The sequence below is a fragment of the Varroa jacobsoni genome, unplaced genomic scaffold (genome assembly GCF_002532875.2).
Source record: "Varroa jacobsoni isolate VJ856 unplaced genomic scaffold, vjacob_1.0 scaffold_1398, whole genome shotgun sequence".
In the NCBI taxonomy this organism is placed as follows: Eukaryota; Metazoa; Arthropoda; class Arachnida; order Mesostigmata; family Varroidae; genus Varroa; species Varroa jacobsoni.
This window is the reverse complement of record NW_019214300.1, coordinates 301,861-327,627: the sequence shown is the minus strand read 5'-3', so window position 1 is coordinate 327,627 and position 25,767 is coordinate 301,861. Positions and strand designations below refer to the sequence as shown.

The window sequence follows — 25,767 nt, the reverse complement described above, 5'->3', positions numbered from 1 at the left end:
CCTCGAGCTTAGCCAGGAAAAACAGAGGAACGAGAGAACAGAAGCCTTAGGACCTGTGTTGTATATGCAGAACACGGTCGAGAGTTTAATGAGGGACTTGCATCGATAAGCCACTTAGACAACAGTATTTATTGTAGACTTGTGTAGTATATAAACCGTAAGTGGTTCAATAGAACGCAGAGAACTAAAGCTTTAGTTGTACTGGCAAAAATATGAGGAAAGTCGTTAGCACCCGTTTGGTGCTATCTAACTGTTTTAAATTACTGTTATTAAACCTGTATAGATGGAGTTAGAGCGGTACCCGGTGATTGCGTCGGCTTCACTGGGGCGTCAAAGGCTAGCCAAAGGACCGCAATTGCACGCGCTAGGTCGCTGCATTCGACACCAGTGGTTCGATTGGGCTTGTTTTCTACCTGAATGTCTCTGCAGGCGATAGCCCAAACGCTCGCCAGCTCCTCGTAGTCGCCATTCGCGATCGAGACGTCCGTTTCAGACTTCGAGTTACGTAGTTAAGCAGAAAACAACGGTTATGTATTCTTCACTTATACGAACTATATATATGTGTATATATATATATATATATATATATATACACATATATATGAGAGAATATTAATTATCTTATTCGATTCAGCTCATAGCACATTGCAGAAATAGTGTGTGTGGGTATGGATTTTATGAGTTTCTGGCTGCATGTCTATGGCGTGACTCGTATGCCAAAAACGACAGAACAAGAAAGTGGAGAGTGTTTTTCTTCCTGCACCCGGAAATCCTCAAAAAATTCCGGACAGAAACCAGTGTAAGGCAGCCATTTCATGTGCACTTTATGTTAGTTATTAGCGAAATCGTTGGGAATGTGGAGTAAGGAATCTTTCGAATACTGAGAGAAACTTATTGGTTGTCCTTTGTTTTCAGTTTGGCTTAAAGTACCTGGGGCATTTCGAAGGACGCTTTAAGGATATATGGATTTTTCGCAGAGCAGCTTTTCCATGGCTGGAGTGCAGCGTTGCCTAACAAAGAACAATAGCCTTTTGCTCTCTATGGCCGCCGAAATCAATAACTAAGGAAGACACTGGATAGAGGTCACTAAAATACAAAGTATGGGTTCCAGGTACAGGAGAATGTGGGGGTATAGTTAAATGGGAAACTTTTCCATTCACTGACAACGGTGAATGGGGTCTCAGTTATTGGAAAGTGCGCGGGCCATGAACTTAGCTCCCAGGTGAATATTGTTCATTATGAAGGCGACATAGGCGATTTAGCTGACATAATTGATGGATTTCTCCCTATGGTTTATTAGCGAATATTGGGAAATAAGTGCGCATATGAAAATTCAAACCTACAAAAATGTCAGCAGTTTAATAGTTGACGATCATTACTATTTCCATTAAGTGAAGATGCGCATGTCGCTCAGACGATACCTTTTAACCACTGGCTATACGGCCGATTTAATATCTATTAGTCCAAAGAGAAATGGGGAATAACTAATAGCAATGTGCGTCTTCGCTTAGAAAGGAATAAAATCGCGCGGTAAGTTACTCTTAGGGGAGGCATCTTACAAACGTTTTCAGTCTTTTTTTAGGTTACTTAAGAATCGATCAGTTCTAGCTGTATAAAGAATATAACACAAACAGAAAGTATCAACGACATTCAGCGTCGCATCAACAGTCTGCTTTTAAAATTTATTTAATACTTCGGCAATGGAGCTCATCGATGAAGGGCGTCGTCGTTGTCGCCCTTTTGATTGAATTCTGTCAAACTTTTAATGCTAACATCAAAGGTCGCATAAGTGACGATTCATTTGTGGTCAAGTTCTGATGCAATGTTTACCACCCTGATGGAGCCTGAACGGATTTGTTCGCAGTTACAAGAACAAACGAACTAAATGGATTAGATACAAAAGATCAACGCCGTACCTCAGTGGAATGCTGTGACCAAGAATTTACAGTGATGAGATGAAGTCGACGTGCGTTTGTATTTAGCAAAGCATGCCTTACTCCATACTTATCCCAAGGTAGCTATGGTGGATTGATTAACCTGATTTCTGCTACCACAGGATTTCGTGTGCTTTCGTGGGTATTCGTTGCGGCTGCTGCTAGCGAACGTAAACAGGGAACAGGCGGTCTCCACAGGATAAAGGTGGCCTGCTGCTTTCTGAGATAAAACGGCGTACAAGATGTCCTTAGTCGCGATTCTGTCGTACGTTCCGCAGCGATCCCTACTACTTGAAAGCGAATGTTTACGGTGATGTTGTATCTGTGTGCAGCAAATCTCGTTAAGATTCATTAAAAGATGTACTGAAAATTTCCACTTTTATATGCAAAAAATCCACTATCTATACACCTCAGTCAGCTATAAGTTGTATGCCATTTCGACATTTGCTCAAACTGAATGAACCAGGCGACCCCATATACCTCATTGATATCTACCGATATATTGTCCGTGCTCGCCATTCGGACAAAATTTAAACACCGACAGATGGCGTCTGCAAAGCAGATGTTGCGGTCGCTGCTATCGACGCGTAGTTGTACTTTAGAGCCGGCTGTTGTTGTTTTCTTCGAAATGAAATTGGTTGATTGGTGTCATCAGCAAAGATCATTGGTTTACCTAGTACGTTTCCATATGGTGGCCCATATGCAGTGATTCTGTCTTGACCAATCAGTTACTGTCCTACGAAGTCGCCTCAAACAGAACTTCGTATATATATAATTTAGGACACATCGGTAGGTAGGCAGGCAGGCAGGCAGGCAGGCAGGCAAGCATGTCCAGACTTGAGAATCTCTAGAACTCGTGTGTTTATTTATCATTAAAGCTATCGAGGGGCACATTTGGGTGTTCGACGTTTTTTTTTGCTTATCAAAAAATGTTTAGATAGGAAAAGTTCTTGGACAAAAAACGCTGGCAATGAAGCAATGCGTGTAATCCGTTCGCTCACGGATTACACGCACAGCTGTCAGTGGCTAGGAGTTAATTTGTTTCATTGGCGGATAGACACGGCTTCGGCATACTTTACTATTGGCCCACAAATTTATATACACGTAGATACACTCACTTACTCCAATCTCGTTCATGATAATCGAGGCTTGTTCGCTGTTTACCTATAATTATTAAATCTATTACGTCACTTTATTTTCAGGTGTCGGCAACGAATAATAAACTATCTGTGGAAGTCAAGCGAGCTCGAAATCTCATCCCAATGGATCCTAACGGTCTATCCGATCCTTACGTCAAGCTCAAACTGATTCCTGATTCTGGGGACTCCGTAAAGAGGAAGACGAAAACAATCAAAGCTAATCTTAACCCTGAGTGGAATGAAACCATCAATTTGTAAGTCGCCAATTGTATCCTGGCTATGTGCGTGACGTAATTATTGAATTGAATGAATGATTGATTGTTATTCAGTAGTGCCTAGGGCATTATCGAGTCGTTATCTCGCCAATTGCAGACGCGATTTAAAAGTCTCTCCTGAGAGCGAAAGGGGCTACGTCAGCAAAGTATTGCGTACACATCCTATATAGAAAAGTGCTAGAATTTCTTAGAGTTTTTTATGACAATGGCGGATTGTTTTCGGTAACAGATGTCCCGCTGTACACGTAATACTGCGGTGTGATACGGCCTTTCTTGATTTGAGCATTATGGATCAACTCATCGCATGCATTTGCACGCAGGTACGTTTGTCCCCAGTCTGCATTTTTCGCAAATCATGCTCGGCGAAATACCAGAGAGAAAACGTGCACCTCTTGTGCACGCTGTTCAGGGTGTTTTAGGGCGTTTATTGTTGTCAGTAACGACACTCACATATGTAAATGTGTGTGTGTTCTCGTAATTATCTGTGCACTCTCGTTAAACGTTCGGTATTTCGACTAAGTCCTTCTGTAGTTTATATCGAAATGGTGCATGTTTTTTTCCATAGCAAAGAAAGCTCATGCCTCAACAGATTACTTCTTGCATTGTACATATTTAGGCCTCGACATTTCGGTTCGCAGAATACAGCCCAAAGAGCATGTTAATTACACAATTTTCAACCTTGTCTCAGCTGGCAAGTAAGAAAGTATATATGCGCACGAAGGTAGAGAGGTGTCGGCCGAAAAAATCGTCTATAATAGTACGATTGTGATGCGCAGTCGACCTGAACGAGAGTAAAGTCCCGAAACAGCAATTTTAAAGCTTACATCTATCTCTGGACACGATTGACGTGCGTCGTTGTCTGCAATCTCATTATGATCCGTACTCGTTCCGATCTGTGACCTCATTTTTATGCTTTGTGAAGCAAGTCGCACCAACCAGATATTGAATTTATCGTCGAGTCCACAACGTTCAGAGCGACCTCGATCCCTTCAGGAAATATATATATAGGGTAAAATTCGTTGAGGAACGCAATGCTATCGCTGGCAAGCAGTCGACAACGATGGAACGGCAAAGCGACCGAGGAAGACAATGGCGGTAGCGCTATATATAATTGCTACAGGAGCAACTGAATGGAAACAAATTGCTGCAGCCGCCTGATCTCTAGATCACTCCTTCCATAGAGGCGTCAAATGCCAGTTCGAACCTTTGTTCTATAGCCTTTTCTTGACCTGTGGACACATAGATGAAATCTCTCGTTTGAGAACATGAATCTACGTATGTAAACGATTTCAATTAACTTCTTACATTATTATATATGGTTTCATATGATCACTTCACGGTTTGCACGGAAAGGCGTTTATATTTACTAGAAGATTAGAACTATCCTATATTGTTGATGTCTTACCTACTCATTATGTGTAAAGGTGACGCTCCATACAATTAAAAATATCTCAGGTCAACAACGTTCATTTGATACGCATCGAAGGCGTTTTCGAGTCGTTTGCATACATTGTGCCCCTTGCATGGGGCAATCTGTCGAGGCTATTCGAGCTATTGTAATAGCTACTTGTCTATGGTGCGAATCATTGCGGACTATGGCGATCAAGTAAAAGTGTTCCTTGTATCTGCGGTGGCGGTTGTCATATTTCGCCAAACGTATTGCTATAACTGCAGCAAGTCTAAACAACAACAAATAGAATTATCCTCAGCGGTCTGCTACGGCAGCCAACCGTCTGCTACGCGTTCTTCATCTATGTAACCCTGTTACTTTGTGTTCTCGATAGTCCAGACGATCTTTGACACAAAGCATAAAATATAATTTTCCTAATTATTGGAGTTCTATAGAAGTTTTATTTGAAGTGTGATAGAGTAATAATAATATAATGTTGTAAATGCAGCAGGTTGCTGGCTTCGCACCTAATGGCTTAACTTATAACACCCTATAAGACGTAAAGTAATAGAAAAGCGACAAAATCAAATATGTAGCTTAGCTAAGAATGCTAGCAACAAAAATCTACATGGAACTATATGTTCTCTGTTTTCAGTCAGGCTGCAACCTTTTGTGCCTTATTTTGACCTTTCGTAAACGGCGGCCTGCCACAAGTTATCCTACAGTAAAGCACACGATATTTTGATCGATCTGGAAAACATTAATGAGCTATCGTCATACGAATCCGGTCGTATACGACAGTATTTTTTCATGATCAACATAAATTATCGTGCTCCGCGTTTGCAACATTGCTCATAGTGATTACGTGGCACAAAGGCCTACAGTTAGCACATACAGGTCCTAATTGGCTCTGTACTTAGACATTTCGTTGCCGACTAGGTAACCGATACGTCAGCAATATATTGAGAAACATTTCAGCGCTGTTATGAGCTATCGGAAATCTGCAGGTTAACGAGACAACGAAATACATTGTCTTCGTGAGATGGCGCAGTGGTGGTGCGTTCGTCCACTAAAGTTAGGGGAACGTAAAGCGGTTTAGGTTTGTATTCAAAGGATCTAGCTGTTCGAAGCGAGGCTTCACATCAGTAGTTATAGCCATACGGCCCGAAACTGGATTCGACCTGGATTTTAGACGATTCGATAACATGACCTGGTTGTTATGGGTCGGGTAACAGGAGGCCCTGTGCATTGGCGTACAGGAAAAAACAACAGGTTATTAATTAATTTCATGTGTATCTACTATGTAAAGGGGGACTTGAAACTTGAACGCTTCAGGGTCAAATTCCGAAGACGACCCAAACCAGGAAAATTAACGAGCACTTAGAAACTCGTTATTACTATTACTGTTCATTATCATTCTTGTTCTTTGTGTTGATCATCTTTTCCCGGTGTCATGATCCTACGAGACCAAGAAAAAGGAAATGCGAAAGTAAGAAAGGGATTAAGAAAGTAAGAAAAGATTGGGAAGGCTTCAATACGAATACATTAGGTCTCGACACCGGTCCTCGTATTATTCCTTATTTCCAACCGCTAGTCACAGGTCGCCAACCTTCGCTCCACCGAGATTAAGCACTTGAGATTATTAGCGAGTGTCACACAACAAATATATATAGAGGCTTCACTCGCGTTCACATCTCAGACAGTCTATCGAGCTCCTTCGTTTTGGCGCACCCTTAATGAGGCGCCGGTGGTAACAAGAACGATTATTTAGTTACTGCTAGCTAGTGATTGGTCCAATGCCATATGATTGTATAAGGTTGTAACAGTCAAACTAAGAGACGCAATATTGCGGGGTCGATAATAGGTTAGGCTGACAGGAGCATTATAAAATAAGGAGGAAATTCTGTTTAATCTATATAAAGTAGGCGAAAAACAGTTGATACTATATGTGGTACGTGTCGTTCAGTGATTAGCGATAGTTTTAAAGTTCCAGTCGACTTTTATGTTGGAGTTGGAAGAACTTCCCAGAGCGGAACTAATACGTACAATAAGAGTTTATTTGAGTTTTTATACGACCAGACATAAAACGTTCAAGGAGGTGGAAGGAAAAATAGTGGAAATCAACTTCTACTACAGGAACTGACAGGGGTTTGATACCGCGCCCGGATAATACCGTAATTTGCAATAGTCGAATATACACAATTATTTCTCACAGCGTTACAGATTCTGGTACGATGTAGCGTGTATGGAGCTGCCTTTAATATACCACGTGGTGCTGATACTAGGTTGCAATACGCCTTTATGACGCAAACGGTTTTATGCCTATTTGTACGCCTATTTCATATAGATGAATAACCTTTCGACGCTGTTGTATTGACGATACTGACTAATGTAATAAAAAGCTATATGCATAGATTAACAAATAATGGGGAAAAATTCTACGGACGGCAAAAGATGAACAAAATATGCATATAGAAATAAAAAGCTGAAATTTTTAACAAAAAAATTTAAAAAATACTTTCGAGTACCAACTTAGTTCGTTTTGTTGTCCCCAAAATTAATTTTCAATGTCATCTAGATGGCGAAAATTTTCGCCTTGCCGTTCATCCAAGGAATCAATATTTTTTATAACTATATTATAAATCTTTTTTTTGCAAATTTTTGCAAAAAAAAAAATAAAATTTGCTGAGGGCGATAGTCCCTAAGGAAGAGCCTCGACTCTTTTCCTAACAACTTTACTATGATCGACTAGCCTTAACATGTGGCTCTGGCATACGAATATGGTTATTTTTACCGAACAAACATCCCTTTTCCTCTGCATCGTTTCGAAAGGCAACGCTCCCTGCTCAGAATTGTACCCTCGCCGTTTTTCTTGTATGTCTAGCTTACTGCGACTGTGACCCAATGGAAAAAGGTTTCAATATCTAGTCATGTCTTCGACCACGTAAGGAAGTAATCTCAATACGTGGCGTCCTATCAAACTAATTATAGCTCGGAACAGTGCTATGTTTACATTTCAGTAAGCATATAGCACCGTTGTACGATGTAAACACACAAAATACAGCTCACTCATATACGAATATATCTCATTTATAATGGAATTAATGGTAGCTCAAATCTAATGTGCCCTGTATGTTTTCCTTGTTGCCACCTTACCTTTTGCTGTATTTCAGTGAGTTAAAGGCCGAAGACAAAGACCGTCGACTCCTAGTCGAGGTATGGGATTGGGACAGAACCTCGCGAAATGATTTCATGGGCTCGTTGTCCTTTGGCATCTCCGAGATTCTCAAATCTCCTGCGGAAGGATGGTTCAAACTGTTAACGCAGGAAGAGGGAGAGTACTACAACGTTCCGGTCCCACCCGACGATGATATTGCTGGTCAACTTAAGGTGAGTGGGAGAGAAGGACTAGCAAAGGAGGGGAAGAAGGGGGGCTGTTTCCCACGGCTCTCAGATATTGAGATTACTGCAGAACGTCGTTGTACCCTAGCATCTTCTATTTGCTTGTTTGCTATTCTGGGTTTACCTGTTTGTTTGGACCGGCCGTTAGGTTGTTGGTGTTGTTTAATTTAAAACTGAGCAATCTCAGCAAAAGAAACTCAAGTTTGAAGAGGCTAGAGAACAAGTGAATGCGATAATACATAAATATCTGGGCTTGACCCAACACTCGCTTGTAGGTATACCTTTCGTCAGATCACCATAAGGTATGCCACAACGCCTCGCCAGGGATCGTATTATGTATCGGCTTCCAACTGGCATGTACATATAGGTCGGCCAATTGTTTCAATCAAATTAGTTGTCGTAACGTTTGCGGCAGCAGCAGTTCTCCCGTTTCGTCAGAACGGAAGACGTCATAACCGAATACATCGTTGTTCTATCAATAACATGTTCGAATGGCTGCAGTAAGATGACTTTGCCTCAGATAATTTTTGCCTACAGAACTGCTGATTTAACCACATGCGCATGCTCAATAGGACCGAATGATATGTACTACCAACCGTTGGTGTAGTAATGCAGGCCATGCAATATTATTACGAATCAATGGGAGTCATTCATCACGATTTCGATTTGCCACATAAGCAGGCTGAGAATCGTCGAGTTATGTGGACAAATTGCGTGTATTTGATATTTGCGCTTTAAATATAGGAAGAACATAATCATTACGCTACCGTATCGAAATATGACCTAGTAGTCTACCTGACCTTTTAGCGGCGACCAAGACGCCTTTGGTTGGCGTTGTCTAAGGACCGCGCATCTTTGAAATATATCGTTTACTATAAAATACCGTGTTCTAGCCGCTTCTCCGACGCAAAATGAACAAAATTATTACTTACGTCCATTTTAACGCTGTGTAAGCATTGCTTTGTTTAGGCATTATACTAGCTACATTGGCCTGTAGCCAGTCATCTTTAGGGGATCAATGGCTCAGAGAGGGCTGGGAGTTATGGTCCAAGCCGTAGTGAGAAAACTTCCCTGAATCCCTGACAGCCACCATCTAGTAGTTATTGTACCGCTGGGTTACACTGTCATGACGTTGTTCCTATCAAAACTGCTAGCTGTTACTGTGTCTCTGTTTTCTGCTGTCCGTCAAGAGCCGACGATCATGTCGGCCAACTCTGTTCCCTTAACGACAGATCTTTCGAACACTCGATCGAGGATAGTCTACGTCAAGATCAGACATTAGATATTAAAGGTGACACATACAAAGAGCTATCATCTGACCTAGGTCAGCTCGGGCCGGCACTGCGGGCGAGCAACCAGAGCTGTGCTATGACGAGTCGGTGGCGCCGTTGTTTTCGTTCAGTATTTATGTTTTTTGCACTTTTAATGGTTCTCCTGTTTCGATGGCTCAAGTCTACTGTCGTCTAAACTAGCCAGACTTGTATTCAGCAGCTCCGCCTAATGCGTGGCGAGCGTCCCATGTTGATAGGGAAATAGAAAACACATTTTTCGGAGCAATATTTTTTTTAACTATATTTTTTAGCTGGAAATGCTCTGAAGGCTATTGTTTTGTATTGTCCAACGGATACAAATTCATTACTTCAATTCAGATGAATCTCAGGTCTATGAAAAGAGGTCAAACACTTGACGATGCCAGTGTAATGGAAAATCTAAGCATCCGCCTTTGTTAAGATCATCTATTGAGACCAATGGCGTTAAAACTATTGTAAAAGCAGGGCCCAGCTAAAACTCGCACGTTAGTTTGTATGAATTGTGTGCGTGTAGCGTTAGATAGCGCCCACCGATACAATAACTACCGAACCCGTCAGTTTGACGTTTGCGTCGCAATTAGACGCGTTTCCACTTTGTAACTTTATATGCACTCACATGAAAGGCTTCTGTTATTCATTCTACCGTCCCCATTGCCTATTCAATTCAGTCATCTGTCATATTGCATTAGTAGAAAACAAAGCGATGTCCGCACGATGACTTGAAGGCTATGTGAAGACTGTTCAACCATCAACAAAGTAGTGACTACTAAGCAGATCTGACTCTTTCGATATAAAGGCGTTAGTTCCTATTTTCCAATTCGGGTGTGCTATTGCTCGACCGCAGAAGATGGAGTTTCGCTATTACTAGTATCGTTGTAATAATAAGCCTTCTATGTGATTCCCTTCACTCAGTGATGAGTTTTGCTATATCTCGGCCACCGTAAACCTCAAAAGTTCGGTCTAGGTAAGTAACGACACGGAAGATACAGTTTGATGTTTGTTTCCACTCAAATTGCCAATGTTTTATGTACACACATAAATTCAATGCCTCGAGGTTGGCTTCTATGGACTCATACCTTTTCCCTTTTGGCCGTACAAAGTCTCAATAGAAAGTGTGGCTAAGGTGAGCTACAATGTGTGCCATCCTGTTATGCAACGTCAGGCACTAGGGGTGTTTCAAGTGTATATTGCATTATGCCGAAAGCGGCAAGTACGGGTAAAAACTAAATCCACCATTTCCGCTATGGTATAGGAAGGATAGATCTTTGACTGCATATATCTAATAAATTAAGAGCAATCATTATGTCGTACGACAAACTTGGCAGATACAATTTACACGGCTGTTTCGTCCAGGGAGATTTAGTAGACGGCAGCGTCGCCTTGATATCGCTGACCCCGAAAATCATTGGATCAGTTACAATTGAGATTTGTTCTAGTAATTTTCCAGCTATGGACCATCAAACAGCGCCCAGAAGGGACGATTGGAAGTTAGCTATGGAAAACGACGTGTAACGCCATCTAGACAAGATTATGCTCGCCTCAACTTCTACTTACAAACAGGAAACATTACAAATAGGCTGTGATGTTAACTTGTTTTTTTATAGCGTGAAAGGGCGAAAATAACAGAACTGATCTTGATGCCTTCAAATCGATCTGTTTATTCATTAGAAGCAGCGATACATATATCAGCATTTTCAACTGTCATTGCATAACTGACTGAAAGAATAAAGAAAAAACAAACTCATCGACAGACTCTGCCGCACGTTCTGTCTTTCTGCCGCATTAATCCTACTCAGCTAGGTCTGTGCGAGAGACCTTAAGGCGGTCGTCCTGAGACATCATCGTGTAATAAGGTTGTGTGACGTGTGTTTAGCCTCGTCTTTTTCGTGCATAACTCATTCATGTTAAGCCAATTTTATGAGTTTATGAAATATTTTTGATTGACCGAATATCAGCTCAATAGATTTACCTGGAAAGCTCGTCTACCCGCGTGAATTTTCCTAGAGACGTACTATTCGCATTTTCCTGCCTCCGTAACGGTCATTGCTTCGAAAATTATGTGGACCCACAATATCTTCGTATGAATATATATGCATATGGATAATTACTGTATACTTAATAGAACATGTATGTAGGTATAGCTTTTCTATAAGAATATGTCGACTCGGTTGGAAGTCGACAACCATTTCTGGCCGTAGAGTTAAACCAAAGTTCTATCAAAAGTCACTCAGGGGTTTCTTTATCGTTAACGTATGCTTCAAGCAACTAATACTGTAACCCGCATCGTCGCCAGCTAATCATAGCCAACAGAGATTCAATAGAACTGCAGTGAATCCACGTTTTCAATTAAAACAATGTTAGGTATTTAATGTTTACCATGTCCCAGTGAATGGGTAAACCGTGTTTTCGGGAGACGGTTCAACTTAAAACGCTATTTCAGCCAGTGTAGTTACGCAGAAGGCCGTCATTTTATGCTTTCGCGAATTTCTTGCTTCGACCTTTAGTTACACTAACTAGCACCCTCGGCACCTTCATTTATGTTGGTCCAACATCGCCTCGTGTTCTGCAATGCTTTTTCGAGCAGCTTCGTCGACCCACAGTTGACAAGGGGTTTTTTGAACGAGGGGTCTCCGCTTTGATCCCAGCGCTGCTCCTTCGCGAAACACTTCTTGGCTTTCGCGTAACCGAACTTCTCATTTGACTGCAGCGCTTTTCTTAAGTGCAGAAGACGCAAGTCCGTACTCGATATCCACTAGAGACCTGCTTACGGCACCGGTGTTCACTCATCTGGATAGTTTTGCCTGCTAGTAGCCAGTTACCTTTCATAATAATTAAAAAAAAAGGGAAGGCCGTTCTTCTAATTAACGAACTATGTATAAGCAAGAGTTATAATCGAAACGTATCGTATATTGTAAGCAGAAACTTCCAATGCGTTATAGTATTGAGTCGGGTGTTACAAGAAGAAGAAGAAGAAGATCACCTATGGTGACTTAGAAACGGGTACATTTTGTATCGGATGTAACATATCGGCAAGGATATTCAGCAGCGCTAAGTACAAACGACATTGAACTTGGCGGCAATAATTACACTTTGATTTTTTTGGCGCTCCGATGTGTTTTATGGATGAGGCATTTGCAGAAATATAACAAATTCCAAAAGACAATGCCTTTAACTTATAACCGTTTCACGACGAAAAGTGACTGCATAAATAGTAATCTTCTCGTACTCTCTGCTAAGTTTATCTCTGATGTTATTGTTATGAAGATTTAGACATGAAACTACATACAGGACAGTGGTAACTTTGTAGTATCAGTTTATCATTTCTAATATCGTTTCTTTCCATCGTCTGTTTGTTTCTACGTATTTTTCCGTTTCACCTTCAGACGCGTCTAACGACGAAGGTAAAGGACAACAAAGAAAACAGAGGAGCCCGTGGTGTTGTTGGCGATCAGAAGGGCGGCGTCATCAGCTCCGGTGAAAAAAGCGTGGTGCCAGGTGACGAGCGCGAGGTAGCGACGGGAGAAGGCGGTAAAGGCGGGGACGTCATCCGCGCCTCCGACTTCAATTTCCTTATGGTGCTCGGCAAAGGCTCATTTGGCAAAGTTATGCTGGCCGAACGGAAAGGCACCGACGAATTGTACGCCATCAAGATTCTAAAAAAGGATATCATCATCCAGGTATTGTGCCTAGCACATAGATGCCTTTTTTTATACAATAAATAAAGAGAAGGAGATAAGCGTAGGTGAACCTTAGAGGTAATGAGAAAAAGGTGGGCGTATAATTAAAGGAAAGAGGTGGGTGCAAAACTATCACTCACGGTAGAACAGCTTTATGACAGTAAAACAAAATGATGTTATAATGTTAATGAGTCTTGTTCATACAGAAAACACCGGCATCTATTAAGTTCACGTTAAGATAGTCAATCGAAAGAAGTTTTTGAAGAAAGATGCAAGCGACTTTGGGATTTGGTAGAAACGACAAAGGCTTAATTAAACAAGATAATGAAAAATCTTTCAACATATATAAATAGGACGTTTTTTATTTTAAGACAAGGTGAATCTTTGGTTTAGATATATATATATATATATATATATATAGTATTGATCGATCGTGTTACGCTAGGTCAACGACTGTTGCTGAACGTAATCCAACGTCTAGATATATATATATATATATATATATATATATATATATAGGCAGAGGGACTTTCTCTGTGGGAAAATTCACGTCAGATCTAATCATACTGCACTCTTTTGCGTAGATAAACCACGATATTTTACCTGCGCAACTGTCCAAATGGGCGCTTAGTTCTGACTATCCAAGGACAAGCAAGCCCATACACGGCCTTAGACCACATTGCTTCCATTCAGCTTGAATCTCAATTGCTCACTTTGATTACTATATATCATGCGTGACTAGTCGATACACTCCCTCGCCATTTTCTTCTCATATCTTAATTAATCCTTTCGGTTAAACGCTTACTGGGAGTGGTACGTAACAGGCACGACGCTTCACTTTTTCAAAACGAAAGCTTCCGTTACCCACCAACTTGTTGAAACTTTAGCTTGTGCCTTTAACAAACGGCATTTATTCTCAGTGATGACTATGTACCGCACGTTTATAGAAAACTCGCTTCAAGTCCGTGACTTTTTTCCTCCGCCCGCTGTCATGTATACGCTGTTGGTTTTTTGCATAATAAAACCTCACGATTTCGTCTGTGCCATCACCGGTGACGTCAGCGGCCCCGTGCCACCCGGTAGGCGTCAGAACATGTTGTCGACTTATCCTTTTCTGCCGTGCGCTTCTTTTACCATAGTGCACCCGTTGCTGCGCTGCTCATAGCAAGCTGATTACGTGCACTTTGCTCTCCTTCCCCCTTCCTCCATACAGTAACTCTATGCTTCGCTGACCAGTTGTTGTAGCTTCGCCGCTTATAGAAAACGACGACAAATTTGTCAGCAGCACGAGCAGAAACAGTGAGCCACCGATGCGCCTTGTAAAGCTCCACGTCTGCCCAAGAAAGGCAGAAGTTTTTGTGTTTACTGGCAGTGCGCCCCAGGGTCTTGGCCCATTCCTTCGTACGAGCTGGTTGGTGATGACCTATTTTACGAACGGTAAATATACATACCATAAAAAAGATAAGAGGCAAGCCAGCCAGTTACCGCAGAACGATGTGCTTCTAGTAGGCGATGCGTATTTGGTGGATGCGCGTCGAGACTGCGCGGGACTCTGTGCCTCGGGACAGCATCTGTGTTCAACCGTCATGTCGGCGCTACGCTACCAAAAGCTGTTCGATACCGATGAAGCGTGACGTACTGGAAGCTGCAGTAGAAAGCCTTGAAGAGGCGCAAGCTTTTATCTAATATACTCACATTTCGACAAGGTTAAATAACTTCAAAAATATATGGCCTAGTTCCCTCCTGGAATATGATCCGTGCTGCGGACGAATGGCATAGCCTTTCATTCTAAGTTCCTAGCGTATAAGAAATATGTATGCGAACCAAGTAAACATTTTACAAAATGAAGAGGAGCAATGCAGTGAGCTTTCGAGGGGTTTGGAGCGAATGCGGGGGGCAATTATTCTGCGCACACACAACAAATAGAGTAAAGGCAAGGTTTGCAAACTGCACCCTTTTATTGCAAAAAAAAACTGAACCGATCACAATAACCCATAGGAATTATATATTTACGCTACATTAATGAAGGATCAGCAACGGGTCACTGTATCTAAACAAAATGACATCTTCATTGCCAAGAGGTCGGAATCATGTGTATATTATACATAGGTCATTTGATTTACCTATTTATTAATAATGTTACCCTTGGAGATGAACAGCGGCTCTGCCGTCGATTAGAGTAAGGGATAATAATATACGTCAAGTATCTACGCGTAGAAATTGGCCCCATGACCAGTGTCCATTTTTTTGCTCTATCAGTTCCTTCGATTTATCGTCGCAGTAAGTTACAAACGTACATTAACATGCGTTTATGGTATGTATGCCTGCTTACTATTTGCTGTTGTTGTCGTCATAAAGGTTTATTTTCCGTTCGATATAACTGTTTCAATATACAATGTTACTTGTGTAAACTCTGTCTCGCATGCTCCAGGACGATGACGTGGAGTGCGCTATGGTTGAGAAGCGTGTGCTGGCTCTCTCCCACAAACCGCCGTTTCTCGTCCAGCTGCATTCGTGCTTCCAAACTATGGAACGACTATACTTCGTCATGGAGTACATCAACGGAGGTGATCTAATGTTCCAGATACAGCAGTGCGGAAAGTTCAAGGAGCCCGTGGCCGTGTCAGTACCTCCGCCTCATGCTTCCGACATCAATGAACATTTCATAGTTAGAAATAACCGAATAGTAATGATGATAAGGCAGTGAAGCATTGATAGTAATAGTAACGATAGTACCTATTTTCATATTCCGTAAAATGTTGTTGTCAAGCTTGCAGAACCACTCTGCCTTGTATCCACTTTACGGGACTTCTATTTAGTGGTCAGACTATGGGCTTAATGAGTGTATATAAAGCTTTTATTTGTATTGTAGAACAATTTTTTCTATACATATGCGTGCTAATAATGCCGTATTTCCGAGAACGTTATTAAAAGTGTTCATTTGAGTTATTTGCATTAAATGTAGCTCTGAAGGATCTTTTGTAGAATGAAAATCTATTGTGACCGTTTGATAAAAGAATGCAAGTATAAAGAGTAACCAATATATGCTATTGCACTATTTTAATTGCCGTATATCTGCTTTGTCATCGGACTGGGCACACGTAATTCCGTGTCAAACGCTCCGGTTGCTTGTTCTACAGTTTCTATGCAGCGGAGATTGCAATTGGATTATTCTTCTTGCATTCGCGGGGTATTATATATCGAGACCTAAAACTGGACAATGTCCTGCTAGATCAGGACGGCCACATTAAAATTGCCGATTTCGGCATGTGCAAAGAAGGAATTCTCGGGGACACTACCACCAAGACCTTCTGCGGAACGCCCGACTACATCGCACCTGAGGTGAGCAGGCCTTGAACATTTCAGGGCTTCAACTTTGATCTAAATACGTAGACTAATATGCGTTCGTTTTGTTCAGGTTGTATAATAATAATTTTTACTTAGAAAATGATTACATCGCACGCATTTTAAAGGTTTTTCTTGTACTTTACTATTGTAGACCATACAATGTCATTTGACGCAGTTTTTCTCTCAGTTTTCAGTGTCCTTTTGAAAATCCTTTCGTCTTTTATTTGTACGGTTGCCGATAATCCTCTCGTCCAGCAAATGTTTCTGCCGCGCTAGCATATATAGACAAAAGTATCTTGCTTGCCTCCAACTTGCCTTCATATCTCTTCGTTCATATTTAACACGCAAACCAGAATCTCCTTTAGAATATACACAATCTATAAAAGCCACTCAAATATGAGCCTAACTGCCATCTGTATTCATGGCGGCAGCACGGATCTTAAACCGAAACGGCTTACGCGTAAGCCCATGCAAGTTCTGCCGTATGCAACGTACCTGCATCGAAGCTGGATCCAAAAACCCAGTTGAAGTTTGCTATCAAAGGAGACGGCACGATCTTCTGATAGAAACTAGCGAAATACGATAAATACGTTTAGATGCCGTTAGCGCCTACAGGACTTCCTTGTGACAGGAGAGGATGCAATGGCTATCTGCAAGCCAGGCATGGTAGACCGCTTTTCCAAACACTGATCGGTATCGCTGCGACTTTTGCTGTCGCTGCGTGTCGGAAGGCCTGTGGGATTCAACATGAACGAGTAGGTTGTTCAGGTATGCAGGGCTCTGCTGAACGAACGTTGTTTGTTTACTGCCGTTAGGCTATTCTGCCGTTTTGTACAAGCCTGCGCAATATATTAACATTAGTATATTTTATACGGTCTCGAAACAGCGGGCCGGGTATAAATTAGACCCCGTTTAATGTTTCAACGTCCTGTCTGCTAAGGTGAGTGGATGGCGATACAAAAAATGAATGCCTAACAGCGCTGTATAAGAAAACATAGTACGTACGTTAAACAGTTCTTCCATGTCCTTAAACGCCGTTGGCTTGGTTCTGAGAATTGCACCTTCTCGAGCCGCGCAAGCACTTCTAATTAGCCTAAGCTTTCTGGTTAACTAGGCTCGGTCGCGGACGCGAATTGAATTGCCAGGCAGGACCACGGTTTGCGACGAAGAGTCGATATGTAAATAATTAGCATGTTATTCTAGTATTAACCGCTTGTTCGAGTTAGTAACTTTTCGCAGCGTTGGCGCCCTCTGGTTATGATCTTCGTCTAACTCCTTCTGTATTTGTCTGTGAGGGGCGCTTAGAAAGGGCATTGCTCGGTGTCCCAGGCAGCCCGTTTCGCCATTACTGCTGTCGGAGTTATTGTTGACCATTCTTGTAGCAAAATTGTTTTCTATCCCATTGACCGAACTATGTTTCTCGTCTTCTTACCTCATGGCTAGCGCTGTCGCCGCTAGAGAGGTAAGACAAGATACTTGAAATTAAAGAATTGATATTACTGCCGAGTTGGGCCATGCTCCTAGATGTCACCAAGGGTATGGTGACATTCACCTCGTGCTTGTGCCACCCCACATCCTCTCTTGGGCGACAGGTTGCAAAAACAGCTGCAGTGGTCGTCTCGAGAATATATTCTCTGCGTGGTACGATTTCATACTTGTAGTTTAGCCGGCCGTCCTTTTTGTGTCCTTCACTATACTCCGCCTAATACAATCTACCGATGACGGCACCAGCTATTGGATCTTTTAGGGCTGCCATTACTTCTGCTGCTGTTGCTTTTCATGGATATGTAGCTATTTCTCTTTTTTTCGGCTTATCTGTGTTCATCGGCTGCTGTCGTCTGCTTATTTGACTTACATGGATAGCGTGTTGTGTTCACAGCAACCAGTGCGGTTCGTCGCTAGCCGTCGGACTCTCCGATTGGATACTTCATACCTTTAGGCTTACAGGCGTTTGGCAACGATGACAGTGGCGAAAAGAACCCGCTGTTAGGTATTGAGAAACAGCGGTAAACCAGCTACCTAGCCTGCACTAGGTAGTTGTTCTATACCATGTCAGTACCTTGGGAATTTCCTATAATTCCGAAGGACTCCAACTAGACGGACGTACACAAGAAGAACCGTGGTATAGAGACGACGGACAAGGGAGGCCGGAAAAGAAAGCCGAGGTAATTACGCTGGACCCTACAAGATACGCTTGTTCCAATGAATTGTAAAGCGGGACAGCCGCCTGTTTGCGAATACATGCATAAGGCTGTTGGAGCGAGTTAAGGAGACTGCCGCACAGGCGCGCGTATATAACAGGCTACGTAAATATAGCCTGCTTAAGGACGGATACATGACATTAATGTGAAGCAAGTGCACAAAGACATAATCCGCGATATCCCGTTCTGTTCTATAACGATCTCACTGTCCCTGAACTCACTGGGCTCACAATGGCTGGTTTATTTTAAACGATTTTTGGTTGTTCGTTTATTGGTCTATACCGCTTTGAAATGATCCTAGTTAGACAATATCACAAACACACTCGCTTTAAATAGGCTATTACCTGTTTAATCCTTCCAGTCATATCATTTAGGCCTGAAGAAACCTTTCCTTACCACTTTCATTTTCGTTGCTGTCAATTGAAATATCGTAGCAGTCGTACAAGAAGGGTAGCTGCTCAAAATGGCCTATAGGGCCGTACAGACTGAGGCGTCAGACAATTGGCGCCATAAGAGGGCGGCAGCTTTTCGTTCTCTTCATGCTATTTTATAGCGGAACGGTGGCCGCTGTTTCGCGTCAGCAAAAGCTCAGGGCCACGTACGGGGGCGAGGCAGTGAGAACGCAGAAGCATAAGAAAGACATTTGTCCGCGTCGTGAATTGATAGTAGACCACAAGCAAAAACTCGTTCTATGAATCAACTTTATGAATCAGAACACTTCGAGGCAGGCTTCTTGAATCCTTGAGTTAAGAAAGACTTACTTTTGAACATGAACAAGATTGTGGGTTATGATCAGGGAGCTAAGTAAATCGGGTGTAAACTATTATGTACAACAGTAAAACGGAATGGGCGTAAGAAGGGCTTTAGTCCGCTTTACTTGCACCAGTCACTACATTAAAAGGACTCAATCGGTGTTAAATCTCCGTTGTTTTGCGTGAGTTCTACTGACGGTTGTACCTCACCCGGCCGACTACTTGACAATTTTACTTCGCTATCGTAAATGAAAATTATATAGCAGATATAGTCAACACAGTGATAGTTATACTGAAATTAGGGCCGTAACAATATACCTCACGTTCGAATATCAGCTTTTATGTAGCGCACTAGGATTTTAATTTTTTTCTAAACTTTCTTAAGCAGGAACTGAACTGTCTAGGTACGCGCAGGTTCGCCGCACGTCCTTTCCCTGATTTATAATCACTATATATAGAAATATAGAAAAACTAGCATACATGAATACCACACCTAGCGCAAATTGTGCCTATTAGCAGTAGACTACATTCAAGCTATGCTACTGTCTAAAAATCCGAAAGCTTTTCGACTGCGCACCTCTATTGCAGACGGACGATACCGGAAATCTTCCGTACAGAAAGTCTGCCATAAAATTGACAGATGCAGACAATGCTGCACGACAACTCCACCAAAGCAAAGCTCTGGTATCAGATACACACTTGCGAGGTCCCTATACCATAGCTTTGTATATATTCTGCTTTGACCAGCAGCTATGAAGGCCTAGTCATTTTGTAAAGTTCTCCTCTACACCAACGACGTAAGTAAACCGACAGAAATTGACAGAATCTGGGGCAGAGTAAGGGAGAAGCTCGGGAATAATCCAAGAGGAGCCTCTCGCGCATGCCGTCGGCGCCCGTACGAGATGCGGTGACAAATTGCCCAGGCGCTGCCTACTGCTACTTTCAGAACCGTGATTTGCTCTTTTTTTTTTTTTTATTAATAGGGTAGCATTCACTGCTATTAGAACCGCTCGTCCCGCGCGCATCTACTTGTATGCATTTTACGTCATTGTTGAACGTCTTCTGCGGGAGCCGACACCATACCGCAGCGCTCGTTACTGAAGGGCTTGTGGTTGGAAGTGTAAATCTTTTCATTTCTAGGCTAACTTCATGGCTTTGGCAAGATGCAGAGACCCTCTAAACACTTTCTGTCCGCCGTACGAATTGTCCCCAGCCAAGAAATAGGCGTATCCTCAATGCCCTCGGGAGCATTGTAAATAAGATATTGAGCAGCCACACTATACGTAAAGGTGAAGCCTCCCTCTTTCTACCTGCCAGTGCCAACAACCCTAACCTGCGGCTAAATAACCTCGCTTGTCGTGCTGCCTTAGATCAAGCAATACCTAAGTGGGCTATATGCCGTCTAGCACGTCATATTTAATTACTGCCCTTCACAGGCAGTGACAGGCAACGAAAGATGCTACAACCTTAAGCCGCGTTGCTGTCCGCGTCTGCGTGCATGCTTTTAAGGACCTTAAAGTCTTCATGACCGAAAACTGCGCGATGGATTGGGAGAAGATGGATTCCACAAATGAAGAACGCGAGGCAGAAAAACAGAGTAAACCAGTATACGTAAAATACTGGCGTCATTTTTCCGTTTTCAGCTCGAGAAGATGCGAACGCTGAAGGTACGACAAGCAAGCCAGATCGGACCGCATGGGGTGCCATCGAGGCAAGTTTGCTCCCAGCAGGACCCAAGCCTACGTAGGATAGATTTGTAACAAGAGCACCTCGTTCCGTCACCCATTTACTCTTAAAGGGCGTAAGGACTCCGCAAGTGAACGATCAAGCTACTTCGAACAACATGAGAATTTTTGCAAAATGCGCTCGACAATAAGACAACGGCTTTCACGCTGAATTGATGTCGGAAATGTTGGACAAAAGTTTGAATAGAAACAGAGTACCGACAACACGACAAAAAATAATCTCGCGCCTCTTCTGTGCATAGCTCCTCCGACCTGGGTCGACGTGTCGATGTCATATCTGATCCTTCAGCAGACAGTTTCTCCACTTATGTCTGTTGCGTCCGCTCATTATGGTTTCTTCCGGCTTCATATAAGAGAACTGGTGTGAAAAGCTACGTGTTGTCACAGAAGCAATGCCGAAAAGAGGTGGACTGCAAAAAGCGGATAAGATGGCCGCAGTCCAAAGCGGCAAACGCGTGTCTCATTTTTGCAGGCAAATCTGTACAAGTTTGAAGCCATTTTGCCTGTCAGTCTAAGCGACGTGTTTGAACATGTCTCAGTTATTGGCGGGAGGCGTATAGCTCCTGGCGATTTACGTAACGATGTAGTACGTCTCAAACATATTGCATCGAACAACCTGTCAATAAGCAGCTGTGTAAACGGAAGGCGATCAGGGGAGCTCAAATAAAGATTCTCCATAGTTGTACTCCGCCAGCAAACCGGTTAGTTTTACAACGTTTAAAACGCGTTACCAGCTGTCGTAAATCTTGAAGATTACTAGAGTCGGTTTTCTATTACAGGAAAGCAGGAGGTTTACTAAAACCAATATTAGCTCTTCGATTTTTCGACAACAAGTAAATAGCTTCCGTTATTGGCACAATCTGTGTAGCATTTATGTGTGACGTCGGCGCGATTTATATATTATCTTCCTCTATGTAGTACGGTTGATGTTCACTGAAGAATAGTAAAATCCTATAAAATCTCCTTTAATGGGCCTTTTATGGCGACACCTCAGTTCCGATTGGAATATTGGCATGTTCTGCCTTGTAAATCAACTATAACATCCAAGCGTGACAAAATGGCGAAAACATTAATACATGTTTCGAGTGCAAATTGATAATTTTTTGTATATGCTGTTTTTTTTCTATCTAATTGTTGGCCTAACCGTTTCAGGTTCCTTTTTTTTTCAATTGCTATCGGAGTCTTGTTTTCCTAGCATTTGTTTAGATCTGTTAATTATTTCGCTCCGACTAGATGCGCCTGTAATACATTGTTTTTTATGCGGCACGTTAGCAAAACATACTCGTTGTGCGAGTGCCTAAATCTGGCTTTTCGGGTCTGTTCTCTGATGAGAATTTTACGAATCTAGCGATCTCTGTCTGGTCTCGGATATACTTTTCAATGGATCAATTCAATTCAATTGTTAAGAGGTCAGCCAATCTTGCCCGATCTTCGCCTGGTGACTACTTTTGACTACTAGTGACCACCAGCTATTTTTCGACTACTGGTAGGTTACATCAAGCTGGAGCTTGGTATCTACTCCGGGAACTGAAGTAGAAAAGACGCCAGACTTCTTCAACATGAACGGAGCAGCTCATACACGTGTGCTCGCTGCTCAGTTAGTTTCGATACATCAGACAAAGTCGGCAATATCTAGCTTCAGTACCAGACATTTTTTCATGCTAGGTTATACAGTTATATTTGGCCGAGCAAAAGCAATGGGCAGTACGTTTTAAGGCCATTATTATAATTCCATGCCAGTCCCTATAAGGCCATGTTGTGTGACGTTTGAACGTCGATATGACAATTATCAGATCTTGGTTTCCCCAGTAGACAAAAAAGGATAAGACGAATTCATGCGATAGCGTTGTTTCCAATACCAAAGGCTTCGTTTTATTAGAGATACATTTAGTGGCTCTCTGTAATTACGCTTTCGATGATGGGACGTTAAGGCACCTACCGGCCAATTTCGACTGGCCTAAAAAGAAAGTTTAGTAAAAACCCAGTTCGTTTTTCTCATATATTCGTGCCCAAGCTTATTTTTTGGTTTAATTGAAAATAAATTTTTCGTCCGCTCTAATCAAGTACTAAACGATCCGAATTAAGTAGAAATAGTACATAAACTTTTGTGATTGAAATGTAAATTATTGTTAATAAACGCTGTTAGTTCGGATGTATCTAGACTATGAAATACCTAGCCGCTAGATCGTCAGTCTCTGACCAAGAGGTCAGCCTGTTTTTTATTTTACTTTTTGTTAATTAGTTGATTGAATTCACTGGGCAGACAGTTGACTTAAGTAACCATTGGCATCAACAAATAAAAAAATATATATAATTACATGTGATCATATTTTCAGATCAAATATCGTGCCCCTGATATATACACAAACTCTAATTCCATTTTGAAGGAGGTTGGCCCCGTCAAAAACACTGCTTTCTCTCTCGTGAAGACAATTTTTAATTTACAAACTCTGCCTGATATTATAACAATATATTGTTGCATATCTGTGCTTTCCGCCGTTCCCTGATTCCCCCTTTTCAGATCATTCTGTATCAGCCCTATGGAAAATCGGTGGACTGGTGGGCGTATGGGGTATTGCTTTACGAGATGTTGGTTGGCCAGCCGCCGTTCGACGGCGAAGACGAAGAAGAGTTGTTTGCTTCTATCACCGACCATAATGTCTCTTATCCGAAGGTAAGCGGCGGTAGCAGTTCATAGAGGCGTCGTAAGGCAGTGAGCAGACTGAAAAAAAATCGTAAGTTCCATGTCGGGGACTATTAAGACTGGCCAAGTTTAAAGAATCCATAAGCGAACCGTGTAGAATTGAGGGGTAGCCATTGCGTAGTCGTAGGAGGCGTGATGCTATCACTAGTTTTTATCGATGCCTTCCAGCTAGTGGCGAAGATATTGGCCGATGCTGACATTTGCAATACAAACTTTGGAATATCTTCGTGCCTTTTTTCACGTAGTTACAAATGCGATTACAGGTCAACAACATATATAGGTTATAGGTTTATTACTGACATCGTCATTACATGAAATTGTGCCAGTTAGTTCCAAAGCCATTTTAATTACCTTCTACAATAATTCGCTTACCGAACGATCAAAGGAGGTCTATTATTGAAACATGCGTTCTTTAAAAATGCCGACCGCTGTTTCGCCTTTATCTCTTTATATCTAGGCACTATCAAAAGAAGCAAAGGAGATTTGCAAGGGATTGCTGCAGAAAAACCCACAGAAAAGACTGGGGTGTGGCGCCAACTCGGGCGAAGAGGACGTACGAAATCACCCGTTCTTCCGTCGTATTGACTGGCATAAGATTGAAAACCGGGAAGTGCAGCCGCCCTTTAAGCCCAGAATCGTAAGTGCCAATCGTGCATGACTCATCTAAGTTACCTTGCACCAGTAACGATGACTTGTTCCTGGGACAGCGCTGTACATGACCGCGTGAACTTACACGCTCATATCGTACCGCAAGAAGTACGTTTTCAGTTTAATTTGCTACTTCTATCGGTGTTCAGTTATTCTATTTTCTACTGTTTTTTCACAGTCCTAGAGATGTTAAGGGACGAGCCTTTTCCACTGAAGGTTCAGATGTGAGCCGATGCAGCCTGGTTGGTTGTAAACCAAAGTTCTGTAGAATTTGCACTTAGGTAGTGGTAATCACGTGTGATCTATCTTCGTATGCTTTAACAATGCAGCTCATGGAAACGGTAATCACATTGCATTTCCGGCATAAGGCCGAATTGATCCGGGAATGTCGAATGCATGTGTCATAGGGCATATATATATATATATATATATGTCTAAACCTTGTCTGTAAATTTAGCAGCTCAGTTTAATAAGCCGTTTCTATAGCTGCAGTTCGAGCACAACGACAAACATCTGATCATTTCTCTATCAGGTATCTTTAGCTGTCTTTCCGCCAAACCTTTTTGTGTGGCACTTTACGACCTCAGAAACCTTAGCTTGATATTATTTTTTTTAATGTTTAGAAATGTCTCTTAATTGTTCGAAAACAAATACAAACAGCTTGACCTGAATTTTAAAGAAAATCCTTTTCCTCCTTTGTTGATTTTCACCTCATGGCTAGTAATTACCGTGTTGTTTCATAGATGCTTCAAAAAACCTAAGAAACGTTATTGATATTTTACCAAGTGGATGATTTCGAAAACTTGTTTACGCTGTAAAAATGGTCGAAAGCATTACTAAATAGCGCGTTCTTCCCACCACGTTCTCTGCATGTCAGAGTGTTTGAATCATGTGAGCGATAACTTCTGCATATCTTGTTCTATACAAGAATAGCATCACATACGTAGGCGACGTCCATCGTAAAAAAAGGCCTGCGCATCGTCATGCATCGGTTCTTTAACTCTCTCACGCCAGTAAAACGATGGATCCCTTTGAACAGCGCGCAGCACACAATGTTTGTGTCGTCAAACTTTTAGATTTACATACTATTTTTTTGCAGAGTTTTTTTTTGCCGCTATCATAAATGGTCCGTCTAATTTTGAGCGTTCTAAGCATTCCAAAACGAATTGATTTTTGTCATTTTCTTTAAATAATTTACCTTTACTGACGTGTTGTAAGATCACAATATTTTTTTTAAGCTAT

At 42.0% G+C, this 25,767-nt stretch overlaps 1 protein-coding gene across 3 annotated transcripts in view; it reads left to right on the top strand.

Annotated features, from left to right (window-relative positions):
* Positions 1 to 25,767, top strand: part of Pkc53E (Protein C kinase 53E) — a 214,868-nt gene that overhangs the window by 182,002 nt on the left and 7,099 nt on the right. For all 3 annotated transcript variants that reach the window (XM_086972146.1, XM_022849287.2, XM_022849286.2), the window contains 7 exons: positions 3,137 to 3,327; positions 7,912 to 8,128; positions 12,834 to 13,127; positions 15,559 to 15,749; positions 16,268 to 16,469; positions 23,695 to 23,847; positions 24,335 to 24,514. In XM_086972146.1, the coding sequence (XP_086828272.1) occupies positions 3,137 to 3,327; positions 7,912 to 8,128; positions 12,834 to 13,127; positions 15,559 to 15,749; positions 16,268 to 16,469; positions 23,695 to 23,847; positions 24,335 to 24,514 (1,428 nt within the window). The remainder of the gene's footprint in view (positions 1 to 3,136; positions 3,328 to 7,911; positions 8,129 to 12,833; positions 13,128 to 15,558; positions 15,750 to 16,267; positions 16,470 to 23,694; positions 23,848 to 24,334; positions 24,515 to 25,767) is intronic.